The 20,532-nt window shown below is 43.2% G+C and overlaps 1 protein-coding gene across 2 annotated transcripts in view; it reads right to left on the bottom strand.

Moving 5' to 3' along the window:
- The window catches only part of SYNDIG1 (synapse differentiation inducing 1), a 283,353-nt gene that overhangs the window by 112,378 nt on the left and 150,443 nt on the right, over nt 1-20,532 (bottom strand). For both annotated transcript variants that reach the window (XM_083175961.1, XM_083175962.1), the window contains exon 2: nt 12,344-12,911. In XM_083175961.1, the coding sequence (XP_083032087.1) occupies nt 12,344-12,823 (480 nt within the window). In that variant the 5' untranslated portion in view covers nt 12,824-12,911. The remainder of the gene's footprint in view (nt 1-12,343; nt 12,912-20,532) is intronic.

Genomic DNA, 20,532 nt, shown 5'->3' with positions numbered 1-20,532 from the left:
TTGTATGTCATGCGTTAGGCTTGTAAAAAAGATCAATCCTGTACTATTGGTAAAGTATTTAACCTTTTTGTCTTGTAGAATAAGAGCGTCCGTCATATACAGTGCAAGCTTAGTAGCAACACACACTACACCATTCCTCTGTGACACCCACTATTACCTGAGCTCCAGTCAGGAGAGCTTCACAATAAAGCTGCTTCTTAGATTACAGTAGGGGGAATTACTGACACAATTTCTTAATTTATAAGGCAGAGATAACAATACAGAATTTTGGATGCATTTCTCAGCCAAAAATGACCTATAATTACTTGAGAGTTGTCTACGCTCCCGCATTTAGTGGGAGGCTCCTTTTTTTTTTCAATCATCCTCCAGCTCCCACGGAAATCCACCAGATCCTCTAGTTTTTGGTCCTGGTTGGAGAAAAAATCAGACTGCGCATGCGCAAGTCCAAATCCCGGGGCAGGGCCTGCATGTGCGATGCCGTGACGTAGCCGTCATCATGATATTTAAATGCCGCCACCGCGGGGCTGTGTGGATAGCTGTGATTGTAAGAAGTGTGGAGAACTGGCCGAGGTGGTGTGGCAGCGGTAGTAGCAAATTACCGGGTACAAGCCGGTTTCTTGCCTGTTCAACTCGGTAATTAGGACGATGTGAAAGGGGTTACCGGTAGCAACATGGCAATCTGAACCGGGTAAAAAGCAGAGTTCTTACTGGTTCGTTGCCGTGTTGCTGTGCAGTGTGAACGTGTTAAAAGGGTCAAGCGACTCGTTTCCCTTCACACTATGAAGGAGGCAGCGCTTGGAGCAGCACCAGCTCTAAGCACTGCCTCCTCCACCACCCCCGATGATGCGCCTACACTCCACCGCACCCCCACAATATTTCCGGTTCGCATAGAAGTTATGAACAGGCCACACATGCTGGGTCGCACCGGGACTGAACCGTTTCAAAGTCCCGGTGAGAACTTGCATTTGCAATCTGAAAGCAGTATGCGAATTATATTCATGTGTAGAATCAAAAGCAGAAAATTATTTAGCATATACAGGTTGAGTATTTCTTATCCAAATATCCGTTATCCAAATTATTACGAAAACCATAGTCTCCAAAATGTACTTTTTATTTTTTGCTAAAAACCTGGCACTAAATACGTGCAATGACATGATTGCTTGGCATTCAAATTCAGTGCCTGAGATTGTACACAAAGTTTGTTTCATGTTTTAAAACCTTGTTTCATGCATAAATAAAATATATTTGTGTGTATTTCATGTGTTTATTCAACATAGCTCAAGATAGCTCAAGATACCTCATTCGGTACTTGTGTATTATCACGGCGCCCCCGATTTCCATCGCAACCAAAAATCGCGTTGCATCGCATCGCATGCGATATGATCGCATATGATGCGATATGATCGCATACGATGCGATATGATCGCATACGATGCGATGTGATTGTACCTGATTTTAGATTGTACACCCACCCTGATGGGTAATGACTATGTTAAATGCCCCCCCCCCCTTTGTTAACGCCACCCCACTATCAACGCCAACCCAAAGCGTGGCGAGAGGAGCGAGCCCGCGAGAGGCAGCGGTACGCGTCCTCCAACCTTTTCATACCCCCACCATACACGTCGGCGTGGAGTCGATTCTATATAGTGTGGTGAGTGCCGGCGAGCCACCAAGCGTGGCAAACGCAGCGAGCCACGCGAGAGGACACGTAATACTTGTGAAGTAATGCGCGTCCCCTCGCGGGGCTCGCTGCGCTTCGGGTTGGCGTTGATAGTGGGGTGGCGTTAACAATGGGGGGCCATTTAACATACTCATTCGTCGCATCGCATGCCATTATAATGGCATGCGATGCGACGCGATATTAAAATTGTACACTCAGCCCTGGGAAAGGCTCAAATCGGGTCCCATTGCATACCTTAATTAGTGGTATGCGATGCAATGCGATGCGATGGGCGCCGTGATAATACACAAGTACCCTTCATTCAAATATAAAAATATTCCAAAATGCGGAATAATCCATTATCCTACATTTTTCTGGTCCCGAACATTTTGGATAAGGGATACTCAACCTGTTCTACTTAAGGTATCTTGCTGTAACATTGGGTTTACAAATAATCTATGGTACTTGTGTATTATCACGGCGCCCATGAAATCGGCCGCAAATTTGCATGCTGTTCCATTATTGCACACCTTGCACACCCCCGATTTCCATCGTAGTGCATCGCATGCAATATAGTGGCATGTGATGCATGCCATGCGATGCATGTGAAGTGATTCGATTTGTAATTGTACAATCACCCTGATGGGTGCTTACAATGTTAAATGCACCGCCATTGTTAGCGCCACCCCTACTATCAACGCCAACCCGAAGCGTGGTGAGCGTAGCGAGCCCGCGAGGGGCGGCGGTTTGCGTCCTCCGACCTTTTCATACCCCCACTATCCAACTTGGCGTGGAGTTGGTTTTAGATAGTGTGGCGAGCGCAGCGAGCCACCGAGCCCGAAGCGTGGCGAGCGCAGCGAGCCCCGCGAGGGGACGCGGAATACCTGTAAAGTAATCTGCGTCCCCTCGCGGGGCTCGCTACGCTCGCCACGCTTCGGGCTCGGTGGCTCGCTGAGCTCGCCACACTATCTAAAATCAACTCCACGCCGACGTGGATAGTGGGGGTATGAAAAGGTCGGAGGACGCGTACCGCCGCCCCTCGCGGGCTCGCTGCGCTCGCCACGCTTCGGGTTGGCATTGATAGTGGGGGTGGCGTTAACAATGGGGGTGCATTTAACATTGCAAATCACATCGCATCCCATGCCACTTGCTGGCATGCGTTGCTATGCGATATTTAATTGTACAATCAGGGGCATTTTCCCGAAAATCACATAGCATACCATCGCATAGTACCTGGGGGTGTACAAGGATAGAATAACATGCAAATCATCAGGAAATGGCCGAAAATCGGCAAAAAATCGGCCGAAAATCGCATCGCAGATCAAACAGGCCAAAAATCGGCAGAAAATCGGCCAATAAATCGGATGCGATATCGGATGCGATTTGGATGAAATCGGGCGCCGTTATAATACACAAGTACCTAATCTATAAAGATTAGATGCCATATTTGCCCTTCAACCAGCATGAGGTCTTACCATATACGTATCCCAGAAAATAAATACACACAGCTGACTTACAAAATTAATAAAAAATATTGAAAATATTTAACCTCTAACCCTGTTTTAATGCATATCATTTTTCACATATTTCTTTTAATGTTTAGTTGATTTTAACTAATATTCAATAAAAGTTAGGTTTCACTTTCCTTTTCTTCTTGGGTCACTCTGTGAATGAACGTATACAAATATATATATACTTTCAAAAGCTAATTTAGAGTGCCCCTTGTAGGAATTCTTTTTTTTCTCCTAAATTGAACACATATTCCTGGGTGCACCTCCCTCATTAGAAACAATGAACTATCAAACAATATAGAGAGATTGGGTAGCAATATTATGTAATAGGTTGTACTAATCCTTGTTTGAGAACTGCTGATCCTAGTCATCTATTCAATCAAAAAGGGCTATTTGTCACCCCTTAAAACAAAGAATAGTGTCTCCCTGAGTGCGCATACACAAAGCAGCTGTTTAATTGAATCTATGTTGGGTTTATCCGTGACCAAGTACCAACATGTGCATGCAAAAATATAGAAACCACTTATCCAGTGCTAACTGGGTTTCCACTTCTCTTTCCTCCTTATAAGATCCAAACAGATGTCCTTTTGCTTTATTTCAAATGAGAAAGTACTCACTAAAAATGTGACACTTGATGTGCATTTTTTACATGGGATAAATCACATACAATTTACCCTATGTAAACTCCCGGTTAACTCCGGGGGGCAGGAGAGTAAAAAAAAAACCCCAAAAAAACCTGGGCAGCGGCAATGCCAGGCTGAACTGAGTGCTTGGGGGTGTGGGTGACTGAGTGTCGCAATCAGGTGCCCTAGGTGACAAAAGACTAGTTTCAGCCCTGCCCATACACAGTATGATTTATAAGGCACTCTTATCCATGGGAATTCAACAAAAAAAAATTTGTGTTTTTATAGCTACATTTATTCAATCTGATTTATACATAAATAAATGTGTTTTCATGCAACGCGGACGCACTAAATATGTTTAGGATTTGCATTTTTAATTAAGAGATGTCAGGGGTATAATTCCCAGAGGCAATGGCGACTCCGGCCTCCAGACTCCAAGCCGTGAAGGGGCACCTGCATCTATAGCAGCACTTGTGTGGTTCACAGCGGGATCCAAGTGTGGAGGGAGAATATAATAGTGTGCCAAGTGCAGTAAGCCATGCGAGGGGAGGTAGGTACACTGATACGGTGTCCATGTCTAAATTCGGGACAAAAAAATTGTGAAAAACTTATGTCGACCTTACCATTGTTGACCTAATGCTTGTTGACTTAATGTATGTTGACCTTTATAGTATCAACCCTATGGTCCATACCCATTCGGTTCTTTCCCAGAAGCCCTGAGAAAGCCTGCAATAGGGGACAAATCATGTATTTTTATTGTATTTTTCAATTGTGTTTTATTAATTTGTTATATTTTTTATTGTTTATCTTTAACACTTTTTCTTATTCTTTTTTTTATTTCATTCGGCTTAATGAATACATTTTATCCTCCAAAAATAAACCAAACAATTGTAGCAGAGGTGCAATGTATATACTGTATACCCAGGGCCCACACTATACTGCAGTGGTAGCTGCTGACTGACTTTTCTGCCTGGCCCTCATTTATAAAACGACAGTGGTGCGGTAGGTAATTTCCTCTCTTGCCGGCCTTCCCCTGGAAGCAATGCGACTTGGCTGATTTTCCAAGTACTAAGAATATTAAACACACATTCTGGGCAAAATCAAAATTCTTTGCTCAATGAAGCTGTCACTACTAGTTTTCAGATTAGTGCTATAGTCCTTGCAATGCACTCTGGCTGATTGTACCATACAAAAGAAAAAAACCTCTGTCAAGCCTTTTCATTTTGCAGCACAATGGAAAGGACTTGCCTAAGGCTTTCCCTCCTGCAATGATTATTCATTTTAAAGAAGACGTTTATCAGCAGCACTGTGCTGCGCAAGTACTAGAAGCCAAGGGATAAAAGTCACACTTCAACAAATTACAACAGGAATGCCGTGATTCACTCTTTAATGTCTGGCAGCAAAACCCAAAGTCTAATTGGCAGATTCCCTGTAGGATTGCTCACAATTGTATATTTTATGCAGTTCCTCTGTTAATTGTACAAGTAAAAAGGAAAACGGGTTTTCTTTGGAATATTCAGTTGTAGCCTACATAAATGCCTAACATTTTTTATACACATTCCCTTTAATCTATTACCCCTCCTTTCCATGAGGTGGGAGGGGGACCCGATTTTCGGGACCCTCCCGGCCATTCCGGGAGGGTAGGCAACCCTGGGGTCAACGGAAAAAGATAAATAAGCAGCGCTTACTGGTGATAAGAAATTTTTTAATTTAAAAATGAGAAAAACATGAATAAAATGTATAGCACCCACAATTTTAAAAGTATTCACAATACAGTACCGTGGAGAGTCCGTTCCTAGATGTACCCCAATTGTTATGGCAGGTAAGTAGGTTTAATAGGTGAATAGTTACCCCGGTGCAAGTTTGCAAGAAAGTGGAGTCCACTCAAAGGTCCATGTGGTTGGCCCAAATGTAGGTAGTAGTCACCGACAATCCACTGGAGATGGTATAGGAGTGGTAGTGCACTAATTCCTTTTGACTCCAAACACAGAGAGGTGGCTTAACGAGTGGTATTGATCAACGTCTGTTTGGCCCCAGATGGAAAAGGGGCGCTGAACTTCCTGAGGAGTTATTCCTGACTCAATCCAGTGTCTCAGAATTGAATTGGGTGAAGCAGCAATCTCCATGGTATTGTGAATACTTCTAAAATTGTGGGTGCTATACATTTTAATAATTTTGTTATTTTATTTTAAAGTTATTGTCATATGAAATTTTGTTATAGACCATCCAATTTTCTCATTTTTAAATTACAAATTTATTATCACCAGTAAGCGCTGCTTATTTTTAATTTTTAATTTTCTACTGAATACACAGGACTAACTACCCTGTTTCTTTCAAGCAGCTGCTGGAGAAACTTCCCATACTAAGCACCCTCTGGGCTAACCCCCTCAAAAGGGTTTACCTTATTCTCTTTTTCTTTTGACGCCCATATGGGGCTTAATTCCACGCGCAGTTGTCAGAAAATTGCAGATTGCAGATGACGCGGCAGGGCGGTGACAACACAAAGGGGGGGTGACGATGTGGTGTTGCAGGGGCGGGACACTGAGTTTTCTGGAAGTGGTCTGGAGAACGCAGGCATTTCAGGACTGCTCCAGAGTAGGACCACAGTGGATGTATGACCTTACACCCAGCCGCTGCAACCCTAAACATAGATGCACAGCCAGGGAGATGGCGGCCATGTGCGAGCCAATGTGGAGCAAAGCAAATGCACTTTAGCAATGTGCCACAAATCTTTTGCAGGTGTGCGGTGCTGCCTTGCCCTTTGCTGGGAGGCCCCCGTGCACCAGGGCTGGCAAAATCTTGGGGCCCATATACTGACTTCCCTGTGAGCCCCTTCACACAAACATACGACCAACAAACCCACACATCTCTACCCTGTGTGTACCATGGGTTTGTGATGTCACCAAAATGTGACATGAGTCACGCTATCACACTCTTCCCATTTTCATGTCTGCAATGCCATGGACACAGAAACCATGTCACTAATGTAGTACTTAAATGGCTGCAGTGCACAAAAACATCCAAAAAATACAATCCATATATTACCTACACCTGACACCAATGAAAACGTCACAATACACATGCCAGAAAATTGAACAAACAGAAATAAACTTAAAAAAATAGACGGAGAAATGGAAAGAAAGGGGGAGGAGATAGAGAGAAAGAGAGTGCAGGTGAGGAAGAGAGAGAGGGGGTGAGGCAGAGGGAGAGAGTATACATGTGATGGAGGGTGGGAGATGGAGCAATGGAGAGAGGGGGGGCAGAGGGAGAGAGGCAGAGAGAGTGTGTGTGATGGAGTGAGAGAGCGGTGGAGAGAGAGGGGAATGTAAAGATTGAGAAAGAGTGATAGAGAGAGGGAGAGAAAGTGAGGGGGTAGAGAGTGAGGAAAGGGGGGGCAGAAGAAGAGTGGCAGAGAGAGTGTTTGTGATGGATGGAGAAAGCAGAGGAGAGAGAGGGGAAGATAGATATTGAGAAAGAGTGATGGGGAGAGAAAGGTGGAGTGTCCCCAGCTTGTGTTGGGCTATTGACAAGTCAGACACAGTAGGATATTTTTTATTTTTATATCACCCGAAACACCCTGCTATCACTTAATTTATAAAAGCCCTCAATCTTCTTCTCCTCCCTTCCCCGGACCCCGCCTCAAACCTCACAACCATGCCACCTCACCTCCATACCCGGCTCCAGATCCAGGACTTCTGCCGCCTGCACAAAAGATGGCCGAGCAGCCAAGGAGCAGAACAGATGGCCAAGCTGAGCAGCCACAGCACAGACAGTAGACAGCTGAGTGGGCCGGCCTCGGCAGACAGTAGAGACAGCCAAGTGGTAGAGGGCACAGACAGGCGGCCGGGGGAACACAACATATGAAAGACATTACTGCTGTCTTAAGGTGGCCATACATCAGAAAGATATTGTACCCAATCATACAATCTCAATCGATTGTAAGATGGATTGTATGCAGATTGTGTGCACATCTTGTGTACACAATCATACAATCAATCATAAGATGGATTGTATGACTGATTGTATGATGGATTGTATGCAGATTGTGTGCACATCTTGTGTGCACAATCATGCAGCAGATGGATTGTATGACTGATTGTATGATGGATTGTGAGTAGATTGTGTGTCCAAAAACCACCAAGGACTGCCGGGGATTTCAAGGGAAATTGTACACAATCGTGAGCGCAATCGATCTTAAGATCGATCTTTCTGATGTATGGCCAGCTTAAGCCTGTGGCCATGCTCTGTCTCTGTGACCCTTCAGATCCTCAGGGCCTGTCACAGTTGTCCCTTTTGCCCCCCCTGTTGCTGGGCCTGCCCACAGACTACTGCAGGGGGTTGCAGTTTTGCTTAATTTTCTGCAAAATTTTCTGCAGGCAGGAGGTGGTATGCATTGCTAAGGATCACATATGCTCTAAGAGTAGTGTACAGAATTTTCTTTACAATTTCTTATTTGCATTACAGATGCAGCGAAGCACCACTCACGGTGTACTAGAGTTGCTGGGCTGCGACTTTAACCACTTTAGGCCAAGCACCCACCAGAACAACAGCTGTACACACTATGCAAATCTATGAACGAAGGAACAATATCTTGCATAGGAGCCATACTTACACACATTCACACCCAATCACACACAGATAAATGCCACACATTAAACTGATCACTGAGAGCTAGCAATTAGTTTTGTTGCTCCCAGTTGTTTTATTTTTGTAAATTAGACATTTTGGATGAAGACTTCTTAGTACAGATGTTTAATTGCTGTGTTATCATTAGTGTACGTAGCACAATAAAAGTAATCATTCATTAGGGCTTAGTCCTGTTAATCATTTGTCTGTCCATATTCACGTTGTTATACACACACACACATATATATATATACACATACGGATGACCGGCAGCCAGGATGCCGGCTGCTAGAAAACCCCCACCTGCATCCCAATGGAGGGAATCTTGACAGAGGTCAGATGGGTATATCACCTCATCAGCCTAACCCTCCCCCCATGCAAGCCTGACACTCCCCACTAGTGCCTAAATCTAACCCCTGCAGCCTAACCATACCTCCCAACTTTCCGGCTCTTAGAAGAGGGATACAGGTGCGCGCCAAAGGCTGCGGGAATAGACACTGAAGGAAATTTAGAGACAGCTTAAAAATTATTTAATAATATTGCAGTTAAACAAATCACACACAAATACCGGCCGGTATCCAATAATATAAAAACTACAGCAATTTTTACTATAGCTATTGTTTTAAATGAATGTTCCGCATATAATAAAGCAAGCAGAAATTATATTTTGCTTTTAAATCCAAGTTATTGCATTTGTTAGTGCTCCATTATTATTATGTAGACAAAAAGCAGCAAAAAAAACCTGTCAATTAGCTCTCTCACAGCTGCTTTAGAATTTTTGTGCACAATCAAGCTCAGTCATTGCATAAGCAAAAAAGGATTAATAGTGCTCATATGAGCTATAACCTGCAAGCCTCCTGACTGAATGCCTCTCTGTGAGGTAGTGGCGTCCCGGCTGCTAATTCCCTGCTTGTTCAAAGCAGCCTTCTCGGGTGTCTTCCATGGAGTCGTGAGGGGGGCAGCAATGGCAGTAGGTCGGCACCTGTGTGGGTTCCTTGACGCGTTTCCCCGCCTACAAATCGGCGGCTTCTTTTGGTGAAAACAGGAAAGGAGGCCGCACTCACTCATGATAAAAAATATATATATATTCAAATCATAGTGAAGGCAAAAGTAAGGTCAGCAAAGATGTGTCAACAGTTTCGGGGTTGACACCCCTTCATCAGGACAGCTGACATTGACATAGGTGTCAACCGTGCAAAAGCGGACTTTACTTTTGCCTTCATTACTGTATGATTTGAATACACTTTTTTTATTTTTTTTATTTGGGTTTACCAAGTCTCCAATGTTCCTGAATGACAAATCCTACCCTCAATTTGATAACCTGTGATATATTTAAATTCACAGCACTGGAACACAAAATAATATACTTTAAAGTGACAATGTTTTATGTCATTGTCAAGTTACAGAGACTAAAAATCCTTTTGAAGGAGTTACAGAGCTCAGAGGCTGAGACTGGAGTAAAGGTGACCCACTCATCCATAACAAAAGCTCTGCATAACACTGGCCGGTGTAGGAAGATGGCATCAAAGTAGCCATTACTCTAAATCATTCATATTAACGCATATCGGGGGTTTGCCAAAAAACGAGAGCGTGACCCTGATGTAGGAAAAGATTTTGTGGGGACATGAGGTCAAAATAGAGGTTTTTAGCCTACATTTACAGCAATACAGACGTCTTTGCACACTATGGGGTATATTCAATGCATGGTGTTAAGCAGCTTATGGCGAGCTATACGGTGAGCAGCGCCAATAGCTCGCCATCAGTACTCAACTCACCCCTCACACTGGCGAACCTTGCTGTTTAGGGGAATCTTAGCCGTCCTTTGATAGCGAGGATTTCTCCGGAACATAGAATACAGCGAGCGATCAGCCATCCTCACCGTACAAACCCTCTCCCCACTGTTCACTGAGCGGCATTGAATATACCCCTATGGTTACAGTTAGGAGAAACAGCCCTTATCAGCGTATCATGTCTCATGTAAATCAGCTTGCAACAAGTGACTTTTCTGCATATTTTTCACCCGAAAGTACACCTTAGCCCCAAAACGGATTTAATAAATTGATTCATGAGACTGTACTAATTATTTCATATGTGCCACTTATGAGAGCAGGAAAGAGAGAGAGAGAGAGAGAGAGAGAGAGAGAGAGAGAGAGAGAGAGAGAGAGAGAAAGGGTGTCAGAGCGGGAGGGAGAGAGAGAGGAACAAGAAGAGGGAGGGTTTCATAGAAAAAGAGTTTATGAGAGAAAAAGAGAGTGTGTCAGGGAGAAAGGGATGAGAGGGGAGAGCTAGAGTGTCAGAGAGAGAGAGAGAGAGAGAGAGAGAGAGAGAGAGAGATGGGTAGGAGCACGAGAGAGGTAGGGCAGCAAGAGCCAGTGAGAGAGATAGAGAGGGGGGCAAGGCTGAGCCCCCATTATAGATTACACCATGCAGAGCCCACAATTACATGTTACAACAGGCAGAGCCCCATTTGCCAGGCAGAGCCAGCGTTATATGTTATGCCAGGCAGAGCCCTCCATTACTCGTTCCACCCGGAATATTTACATCCACCAATTGCAGTATTACTGGATTGCGATTAGATATTGTTGTTATATCTGTTGCTGTCTTGGTTCGCGAATGTGCACTATGATGCGTACGCATCCGCGGTCATTAGATAATTGAATGGATTGTGAATTTGCACAACAGAGATCAGCTCTGAATACTCCCCCCCCCCCCAATTCAATCATTAAAAATCAAAATGGTCATTAAAGCATGTATTATTATTTTTCCAAAATTTCACAGATTATTTTGCTTTTGAAAAGTGTCAAGTTATTTTATCATTTACTTTTTAGTGATTTTAAGAGCACAGTCTATCGTTCCATAAGGAATTCCTACTTGCACAATGTATTATATTATGTCATGACCTTTTAAATTACTTAAGAAAAAATGTAAACAAAACAGAAGTTCAACATAACAAGAAGAATGATTAAATATCACTCCTTGTGCTCTCATCACTAATCAATCATTTCTCATCAACCAGCCATCCACGGTACATCCCTCATCGGCCACCCCGCACTTCTCATATTCACTAATCACACTTCTCTGACTCTGATAAATGATGTTGGACTCCAGCAAACCATTTCCAGTAAGAGTCTGAAGTTAGCTACTGATAATTGATTATAGGGGAGGTGTATCAACGCTTCTAAAGAGAACAAATATGTTGTCTATAGCAACCACTTAAATTACAGCTATAATTCATAATTCTATTGCTTGATATTTGGGATTTATTTGGTTACTATGGGCAACTTATTAATTTGATGGATATATATCTCCCCTATGTCAGAAATAGCTAGATTTGTGAAACATGTGATCATATAATAGATACATATTTTCATATTTGAAAAACATCCTACTCTCCCGGATCGGCCAGGAAGATCTTAAAAATTGGGTGGTCCTCCTGTCCCCCCAGAAAGGTAGGAAAGCTTCCTGGAGCCAGGCTTACACACCCTACCCCCTCAGCTGCACTTGAAAGCAGGTAGTCCAAGGATGCCAATGACACATTGTCATCAATCCCACGCTATACAATGGTGTTAATGCTAGAACCACCCACCCATGATGAGACCACGCCCTCTGTTGTACCAAATTGACTCCTCCCTCCTGCATAGGGCAGCCAGAAAGTCAGTGAGTAAGAACAAGAGCCATGCAAAGTCTATACTTTAACAAGTGTAATTTCCCTTTACCATAGATACGTTTTACCTTCAATGACAGAATCATCTGGATTGGTAAGCATGGCCACCATACTCTTAATATAAACACAACTGATAGAAGTGTAAATAAAATACATTAAAAGACCAGGCCTCACTCTGTAGCTACTGTAAGTAATAACAAAGTACTTCATTATTATTTTCACTGAATCATCTATCGGAAATCAGTTGGCCGAGACTAACCTCTAACTCTTGAAATTCTTCTTCCTCTTCTACATCATAAGAAAGAGTATGAATTTTGATGTCTTCAGAGGAAAGGTCAATGAACTTGCTATCTGGATAATCAAGACTGTCTTTGGTTGGTGATCTGTCTTCGATAAAAGTGGTTTCACAGCATTCAGTGCTCACGTTCTCACCCCAAGAGCGTAGGACGTTCTCAGAATACAGAATGATGTTGGGACGATAGTGAGACTCCACTGTCTGTTGTAGCATGTTAGGATCCAGTAGTTGTTGAAAGGGGTCATTTTTAACGCTGTCTTTGCCAGTCTGAGGTGAAATACTGCCAACAATGTGACTTTGATATTGAGGAGTCGGATAAACAGACACCATTCCATCTTTATTTTCTGCCATTAAATTTCTGGTGTTGATTAAGCCATTTCTTTTACCTGCTTCTGTGATTTTATTATGCATAAGAACACTGTTCTGTTCAATTAAACCATCCATACTTTGAGTTTCTGTGGGGCTTTTTGCTTCCGTGGCTCCAGTTGTAAAGGTAGCTGCAGGTCACATTTGCCTAATGGCTTCGATTTTCCTGAAAGCGGTAAAAATAAATGATGTTAGTAAAAAAGAAATGCAATCCAATGACTTCTAAAGATGAATACATAGACAAGTCTGTGTCATTTAGTCATTATGTCTAACAGTGCATGTTGCACCCATATCTCAGACTTGTCCAATTGAAGTGAGTACTGCATGGTGCCATATATACATTAAATACAATAAAGAGCGAATGAAAAATGAAGGTTGAAATTTATGAGCAGTTCCCCATTAAACATGTAATTTCTACTCAGTGGCTACTGGTGGTCTGAAGTACAGCAGAAGTTCATAATTCACTTGATCAGATTCCCATATGTATTTATGGCATGTACACTTCCATTGATACGTGTTGCCAGATTGCAATATATTACTGATACAAATATCTTGATTAATTGTCTTTAGATTTAATTGTGTCAAACTCATGCACTGAATGGAATTAGATTACGCTGTATGCACAAAAATACACAGATATTGATGGTCACTTCGAAATTGTAGAAGCTTGGATAGTGTTTCCCCAGTAAATATAAGCTTAATAGTAAGAGACTGATCCAGGGATGCATGCATGCCATCCAATCAGATCCTTAAAATGCCAGTTAGGGGCTGATTGGATGGTGGTTTATTACTCTCCATTTTATCACTTTTTTCAAGGCTTAGCACATCTCACCCTCTTTGTGTAAACTGCATCACAACCAGCATGCACATCTTAAGCTGGGCATACGCTACTGCAATGCTTCGCAGAAGTGTATGGCCATCCGTTCCCTCGGAAGCCGCCCAAGAAGGTCCTGGGTGGGAGGATCGCATGCGATACATCGCATGTGGTACTTTCACATGCAATATATTGCAGGCGACTCCTCAGAATCGGAGGTCGGACAGCGCATCGGACTCGATAGGACATCAAATGCATTCCATTTGGGCCGATTTCTCTGCCTGATTCATCGGGACTGGGTGAAATCGCAGTAGTGTATGGGGACCTTAAGGGTAATCATAGCCATCTAACATAAAGGTGGGCATGTATACATAAATGTAGGCTATTCAGTGGTGAATATATGCAGAGATGCGTATAATCTCAGTTGGAACTCCTGTACCCTTATAGGTGCACATACAGATTATAATGGAGATGCTGTAATCATAAGTGGTGCTGGGGGAAGTGAGTTTGCAAAGATGCAGCAGGCTCAGAAGGCAGACAGTTCATGTGGATTACCAATGGTTGGAAGCAGCCCAAACTGTGACTGGTTTAGGCACAACATAGAATTAGACCTAAACATTATAAATATGTGTTTTTAAAGGCTGTCCCTTTATATAGAGGTAATATAAATGGGTTGCATCCAATAAACATGCATGTGAAAAAAATAACAGTACACTAGGGGCCTAGTTATCAAATTATTAATGATCTCCCAAATCTACTAAGGAAGGGTCGCAACAGATATTTCCAAAATCTGCTCCCACCCCGTCATTTTCAACGGTAGCCGCAGTCCACATAGGATTCTATGGGGTCTGCAAAGCTGTAAGAAATACCAAGCTTGGTCCTGATAGGACCACACCATCTCCAGATGGCATTAACATACAGCAGCCTATGGGCTTTTATTTTGTAATTACTACTGGGAAGAGAGTTTCTTCAGGGAACAGTCAGTGGCAATGGCTGCCACAAATGTGTTGTCTGCTGATCAGGCATGCACAGAACAGCCCCAACTCACTTCTTTTTACCGTGAATATTGGCGATAACAAATTCTAATTATCGGGACTGAAGCCCAATAATTGATAAATACATTTGGCTACAAAAAATTTTAATTTTCCAAAAAAGTATAAAAGATTGCATTTGTCTTATCGCTTGACCCAGGGTTGTCTTAATGGCATTGTGGGCCCTAGGTAAAGCAATGCACTGGGCCCCCTATTTTTTTTTAATACAGTAGCTTCCTGTGGTGTCTCTCCACTTGCTCAGCCATCCAGCAATTAGAATGCTTAAATCCATTTGGATGCATGTTGGGATGAATGTTTCCTGGCATCTCTGATTTTGTGTAATTCAAAACCAAAGCAGCCGGCAGCAATCTCTACTAGCCTCACAAGAAACTCCCGGGGGCACCAGCAAACCCCTGCTCAAAGGCCCCTAGAATTAGGCAGCTACCCAGTAAGCCCATACATTAAGATGGCCCTGGCTTGACCATGTCTTCAAAGAGTTCACCACAGCAATACACAGTCATATTGTTACAATAATATGAATTTCTATGTTTAAACTGATATTTATGTACTGTATTTCTGGGTAAACACTAGGACGATGCAAACTTATCTTATGATTGATAAGTGCATACACACTTAGCAATCACCAGCTCAATGTATCCTGCCTCACATCACAAGGGGGGGGGTATTTACAGTTGTGATGTAAGTGATAGGCAACCTCTACAGCAAGCTTACAGAAAATGTGTCCTTCACAGACATTTTGCTTGAACTCACCAGCTGACGTGCCCATGATATATTGGGCTCAACTGAATGCCCAATATATTTCCCAGTGTGTACCCAGTTTTTTAAATTAGTCACCACATAGTGACAGTTGGGTCACATGACTGCTGTATTGTACATTTTGCTCTTTTTTTCCTCAACATAAATACCTTATATTCAGTAGGAAGAAAGTGGAGCAATGTGTTACATGCAAATAAAGGAGAAAAAACTAATACAGAAGAGGTCATAGCAGTACAATATATAGAACACATTTCCATTTAATAGGTAAAATTGTAAAAATAGGTGTCCCAGCCCCAGTGGAGCTTACAATCTACATTGCCTACAACACGTACACGCACACACATTCTTTCTAGGGTCAATTTTGTTGGGAGCCAATTAAACCAGTAAATTTGAATTCATATAACAAATGTGAGCGAGGCTTTTTTAGCAGATATTTCTAACATAGCTGTTGCACTCAAAGGGTTAAAAATGATATGTGCTTCTAAAGGCAAAATTCCCATTTAGGTCTGAGTCATTGCAGAGGCAGAATTCTGCTTAATAATGTGATGCTACTTTTGTTCCAGCCAGTAAACAAAGTTCACTCTGACTGTAAGTGAGATGATAGAACGAGGGCTGCATAGGCCCAAGTGCATTTAAGAGCCTGTGAATTCAGTGATTGTTAAATAAAGTTATTGAAGAAGGCAGATTACCCAGGGAAGCTCAGGAGTGAGTAGCAGGTGGGTCAGCCAATCAGTTAGATTAGGGGTGGTAGCTTAGAGAGGGGTATATTCGGTGAAGTCAGGGGAAGTGACTTCCTCTTTGAGTCTGGAACCCCACCCTCCCTATTCCATTTCTATCTCTGTGCCACGTGGCCTTTGGGCTATCACCTTATTCAGCTTCTATAACTTTAATTAAAATCGTCGAGAAGGCGCTCTCGACCAGCAGTCAGATGAGGTGTCAGGTGGTTGCTGTGCAGTATTGCCCCACCCCCTTTGCCAGGATGGCTGGTGAGTCCTGCCTCCGCAGGGGGACATTGGACCCTTCCTGGAAGTATCCTCGCCATGCCATAGAAGGGGCGGGGAATACGTTACAGCGCGGGCTGTACCTCACAATAGGGGGTGTTATGGATGGGGCGTTTCAGTCACCGCCATGTTTAGCACCCTTGACTGGAGCTGGTCTCAAGCGTTCTTTCTTTGCCATCCCTTTTACAAATAAGGGTCATACCATTGAAATAAATATATATGACCGTTTAAATTTATGCAGTTGTTGTCTGTGTCATTATTTTTGGAATAAGGTGTACGTGTGAGTTATTTCTAGGCTTTATAAAGTTACAGTAAGTAAAGGTTAAAGGTCAATCGGTATAATTCAATAGGCGCCTTAATCATATCATCAAAACAGTCTTCCTGCATGGGGACATTGAAAAGTAGTTGTTTCTGCAATAACATGGAGAATATGCCAGAAAAGGATATGATTGGATACAGAGATCGCAATTTTTCAAGCAAACCCAAGCATGGAACTCTAATATGAATAAGGTTTTATTAGAAGGGGCCACATAAAGTAAATCTGATCCATACCTGTAGGCCCACTCCAAATGTAAAGTGGAAAAATGGATGAGTGTTATATAGATCAGTGGTTCTCAACCTCAGTCCTCAAGTACCTCCAACAGTGCATGTTTTCCAGGTCACATGGCAGGTGCACAGGTGCACTCATTCACTGACACATTTAAAAAAAAATCCGATGTGGAGCTAATTATATCACCTGTGATTCTGGGCCTTATTCTAGTTAACTCTTTCTGACAAAATCCTTCTTAGATGGACAAAACCATGTGCACTGCAGGTGGGGCAGATGTTACTTGTGCAGAGAGAATTAGATTTGGGTGGGGTTTTACTTCAAAGTGAGATCTATATTGCAGTGTAAAAATAAAGCAGCCAGTATTTATCCTGCACAAAAGCAATATAACTCACCCAAATCTAATCCCCCCCCCCCCCGTAGTGAACATGGTTTTGTCCATCTAAGAAGGATTTTGTCAGAAAGAGTCAACTAGAATAAGGCCCTCTGTGAGAAGACCTGCAAAACATGAACTGTTGTACATGAGGACCGAGGTTGAGAACCACTGATGTAGATGATGTAGGGCAGTGGTTCCCAACCTGGGGTACATTTACCCCTGGGGGTACGCTGCAGACCGGTTGGGAGTACTTGAAAATAATATTGGTATTGGTGGAAAAAGAGGGAGAAGTTTCCTGATGGTGCCGAGGATATGTACATGTCATGTCACTTCCAGTTCCATCTGCATGATATAATGTATGCATAATAATAGCTCACAAGGCAGACACAGATACGTATCACAAAGTTAAATACAGCTCTAAATAAACACTTAGTGTTAGTGTTTTGTGTAAAGACATGAGAGAAGTGACATGCTACCTGGAAATATAGACAAAATTGGAGTTTACTACTTAAATGCCCTTACAGTATGTCTAAACGTAACAATAAAATAATCACACAGAGGTTTATTTTGGGGAAAAAGAGGGTCAGCTTTATTTGTTAAAACAATGTCAAGAGGTCAGATAAAGTATGACAATGAAGAAAGAATGGCCCAACTAATTCTGTGTACAAACGGTAAGATTCTGACTAACTTTCTATTCGATTTTGACTATATAGTAAATATTGAATATAAAGTTAGTCAAAATAGCAGTGCTAGCCGCATTTGGCCCAGATTCGATATAAAAGGCAGCCCGTCGATCAAAAGCAGCAATAGACTGTGCAGGCAAGTCTATTTCTGCTTCAATCTGCTAGATCGCATAGCCCCCGCCCTCCCCCAGGCTGTCCCTCTCTCTCTCTTCTGAGTCCTGCCAGCCTCCGATATCGAATCGATATCAGCAGCCGGAACATCGCACCATGGTGGTTATTCTGGTCCACATGCAATGCTGCGAATTTCGCAGCGTTGCCTGTCTTCTATACGCCGCCCCGGCTCATAGGTCCGCCCGCCCCCCCCCCCCCCCCCTCGCATGCCGGGTTGCCCGCACGGCTGAAAATGGTTGTTTTGGCAAAACATCTATTCGCAGCCTATGGGGCGGCACCCACATCATTACGATGGCCACTGACCATCGGATAATGTGGAAGGTACACGCATTTCTAAGTGACTCTCAGGTCCCTTATGCATGCACCCTCGACAGGAACAAGGCAGGAGCTGACATTCGGTGATGTCAGCTAACCGCCCCCCCGCGCTCACATCACCGGGTGATTTGCATGAAATGCTGGGCGTTCCCATGGGTGTATCCCCCGGCGACCACCCCATACCCCTGAATGCAGTCTTGGGTGTGTGCGCCTGGCAAACACTCTGATCACTGTGGCCACACAAGAGCGCATGCACATGCGCAGAAATGTGCACAAACAAAACATTGGTCCTCTGTGTGTGTGCGTGGAGGACCGATTGGACCAGAATAACCCCTTATGTGTACACACCATTGGAAACATCACCATATGTGCTAATTCCTCTAGATAGAAGGCCAACTGCCAGCCCACCACCACAAACTCCCTTCCCAGTAACACAAAAGGCTCACATGGACTAATGGTGCCACTAACCCCAGTAGGGTAGAACCCACCTAACCCATGTATTATCATGGAGAGCACATCAAAATCTAAAGGCCGATAGCGACTGCTTCCTTCACAAATAAAGTGGACACCAAAACCAATTAAAAAAACAGGGTAAATTAGGGGGGAAAATCCTCGGCAGAAAGATCACCCAAGCTAGAAAAACTAAAACAGGACCCTAAACCTCCATTTACACAGCCAAACTTTAGGACACACTAAAATATACCTTTCCCATGGTGTAAACCTTGCACAACCGGAGCAGTCCAACACAGGGAAGGGATTTAGATTACGGCATGCATATTAACTACATTCTGTCTCCCTAATCAGAGTTATAAGATGATAGTGGTAGCCAATGGTGTAACAGCAACAAACAGCATACCTGGTGTTGGAAGGAGAAGACAATACAGCAGGGTTGCCGACCCTCCCGGAATTACTGGGAGTCTCCCGAAAATCGGGTCCCCCTCCCGGCCCCCCCGGAAGGGTGGGCAACCCTCCCGGAATCAGGGGGACCCCCACTGAGCCCCCCGATCGCGGCATTTAAATGCCGCAATCCGCGGGTCTCAGAGGAGGGGGAGGAGCTAAAATGTCACACTCATGTCATTTTATCCCCGCCCCCTCCATGGAGATCAGTGATTTTGTCTATTTCCCTTAATGGGGGGGGGGGCTTAATGATGTCACAGTCCAGCCCTGCCCCCCGAACGGGTAATGAAAGTCTCCTCTCCGGGCTTCTCCCAGAGAGGAGCATTTGAAAGTCGGCAACCCTGCAATACAGAAAAGCAGTAAAGGTCACGTACTAGGAAAGAGCTAATATTGCAGCTGAAATAGGGATTTTCTTTGTAAGTGTGCGAGCAAGCCATGCCAAAGAGACTGGAATGCAGTCAAGAGAGTTGTATAACACATTTCACAGGCTAAAGATATTAATCTAAAGATAGCTGTAGAAAATTGTCTTACACTCAGGGAGTCCTAAAGGGCTGTTGGGTTCCTTTTTGAAATGACATGCCACGATTTCCATAATGCACATTTGCAGGTGTAAAATAGGCGCAGACTGATTTTCCAAAGCAGTTCTGAAATAATTTTCCCTTGAAATGATTTCATTTACACTGTAGTCAATAATTCATTCTTCATATTACACACTATTTCCACAAAGAAAAGTCATCCGGATTGAATCCACGGCAGGATATATTGCAAGTAAAGTAATAATTTGCAGATTAGCTATTTTCTTACCGTGTCAGTTTCTCCAGCGGATTACTGCTGATATCTGTAATTCCCTTTCAGAAAAGCCGTTCTGGCAGAAATGTTACAAGCTTTTGTTATTTTTCAGACTCTTTCACTGTACAAGTTATGTAAACAAGACCACATGAATAAACCTTACAGATATGCTGTTGTCATTTTGTGCAAACTGCAAGTAATGCAAATGTAGCTCTGTAGCAATTTCTGTCTGTGTACTACACATCAGTCTTGTCATGAGGGGTTTTGATGCAAGGCATCAATCAAAGGAGAGGCTGGTGTATTTGGTAACTATGAAAACCACTAAGCTGTTTTGTGCATTTTATATTATACACACCAATGGCTTTATGTACACTTGAATGCAAGTC

This window comes from Crinia signifera, chromosome 3 (genome assembly GCF_055691185.1).
Source record: "Crinia signifera chromosome 3, ASM5569118v1, whole genome shotgun sequence".
NCBI classification, from domain to species: Eukaryota; Metazoa; Chordata; class Amphibia; order Anura; family Myobatrachidae; genus Crinia; species Crinia signifera.
Note: the sequence above shows the minus strand (reverse complement) of the source record. Positions and strands in the feature narration are given on the sequence as shown.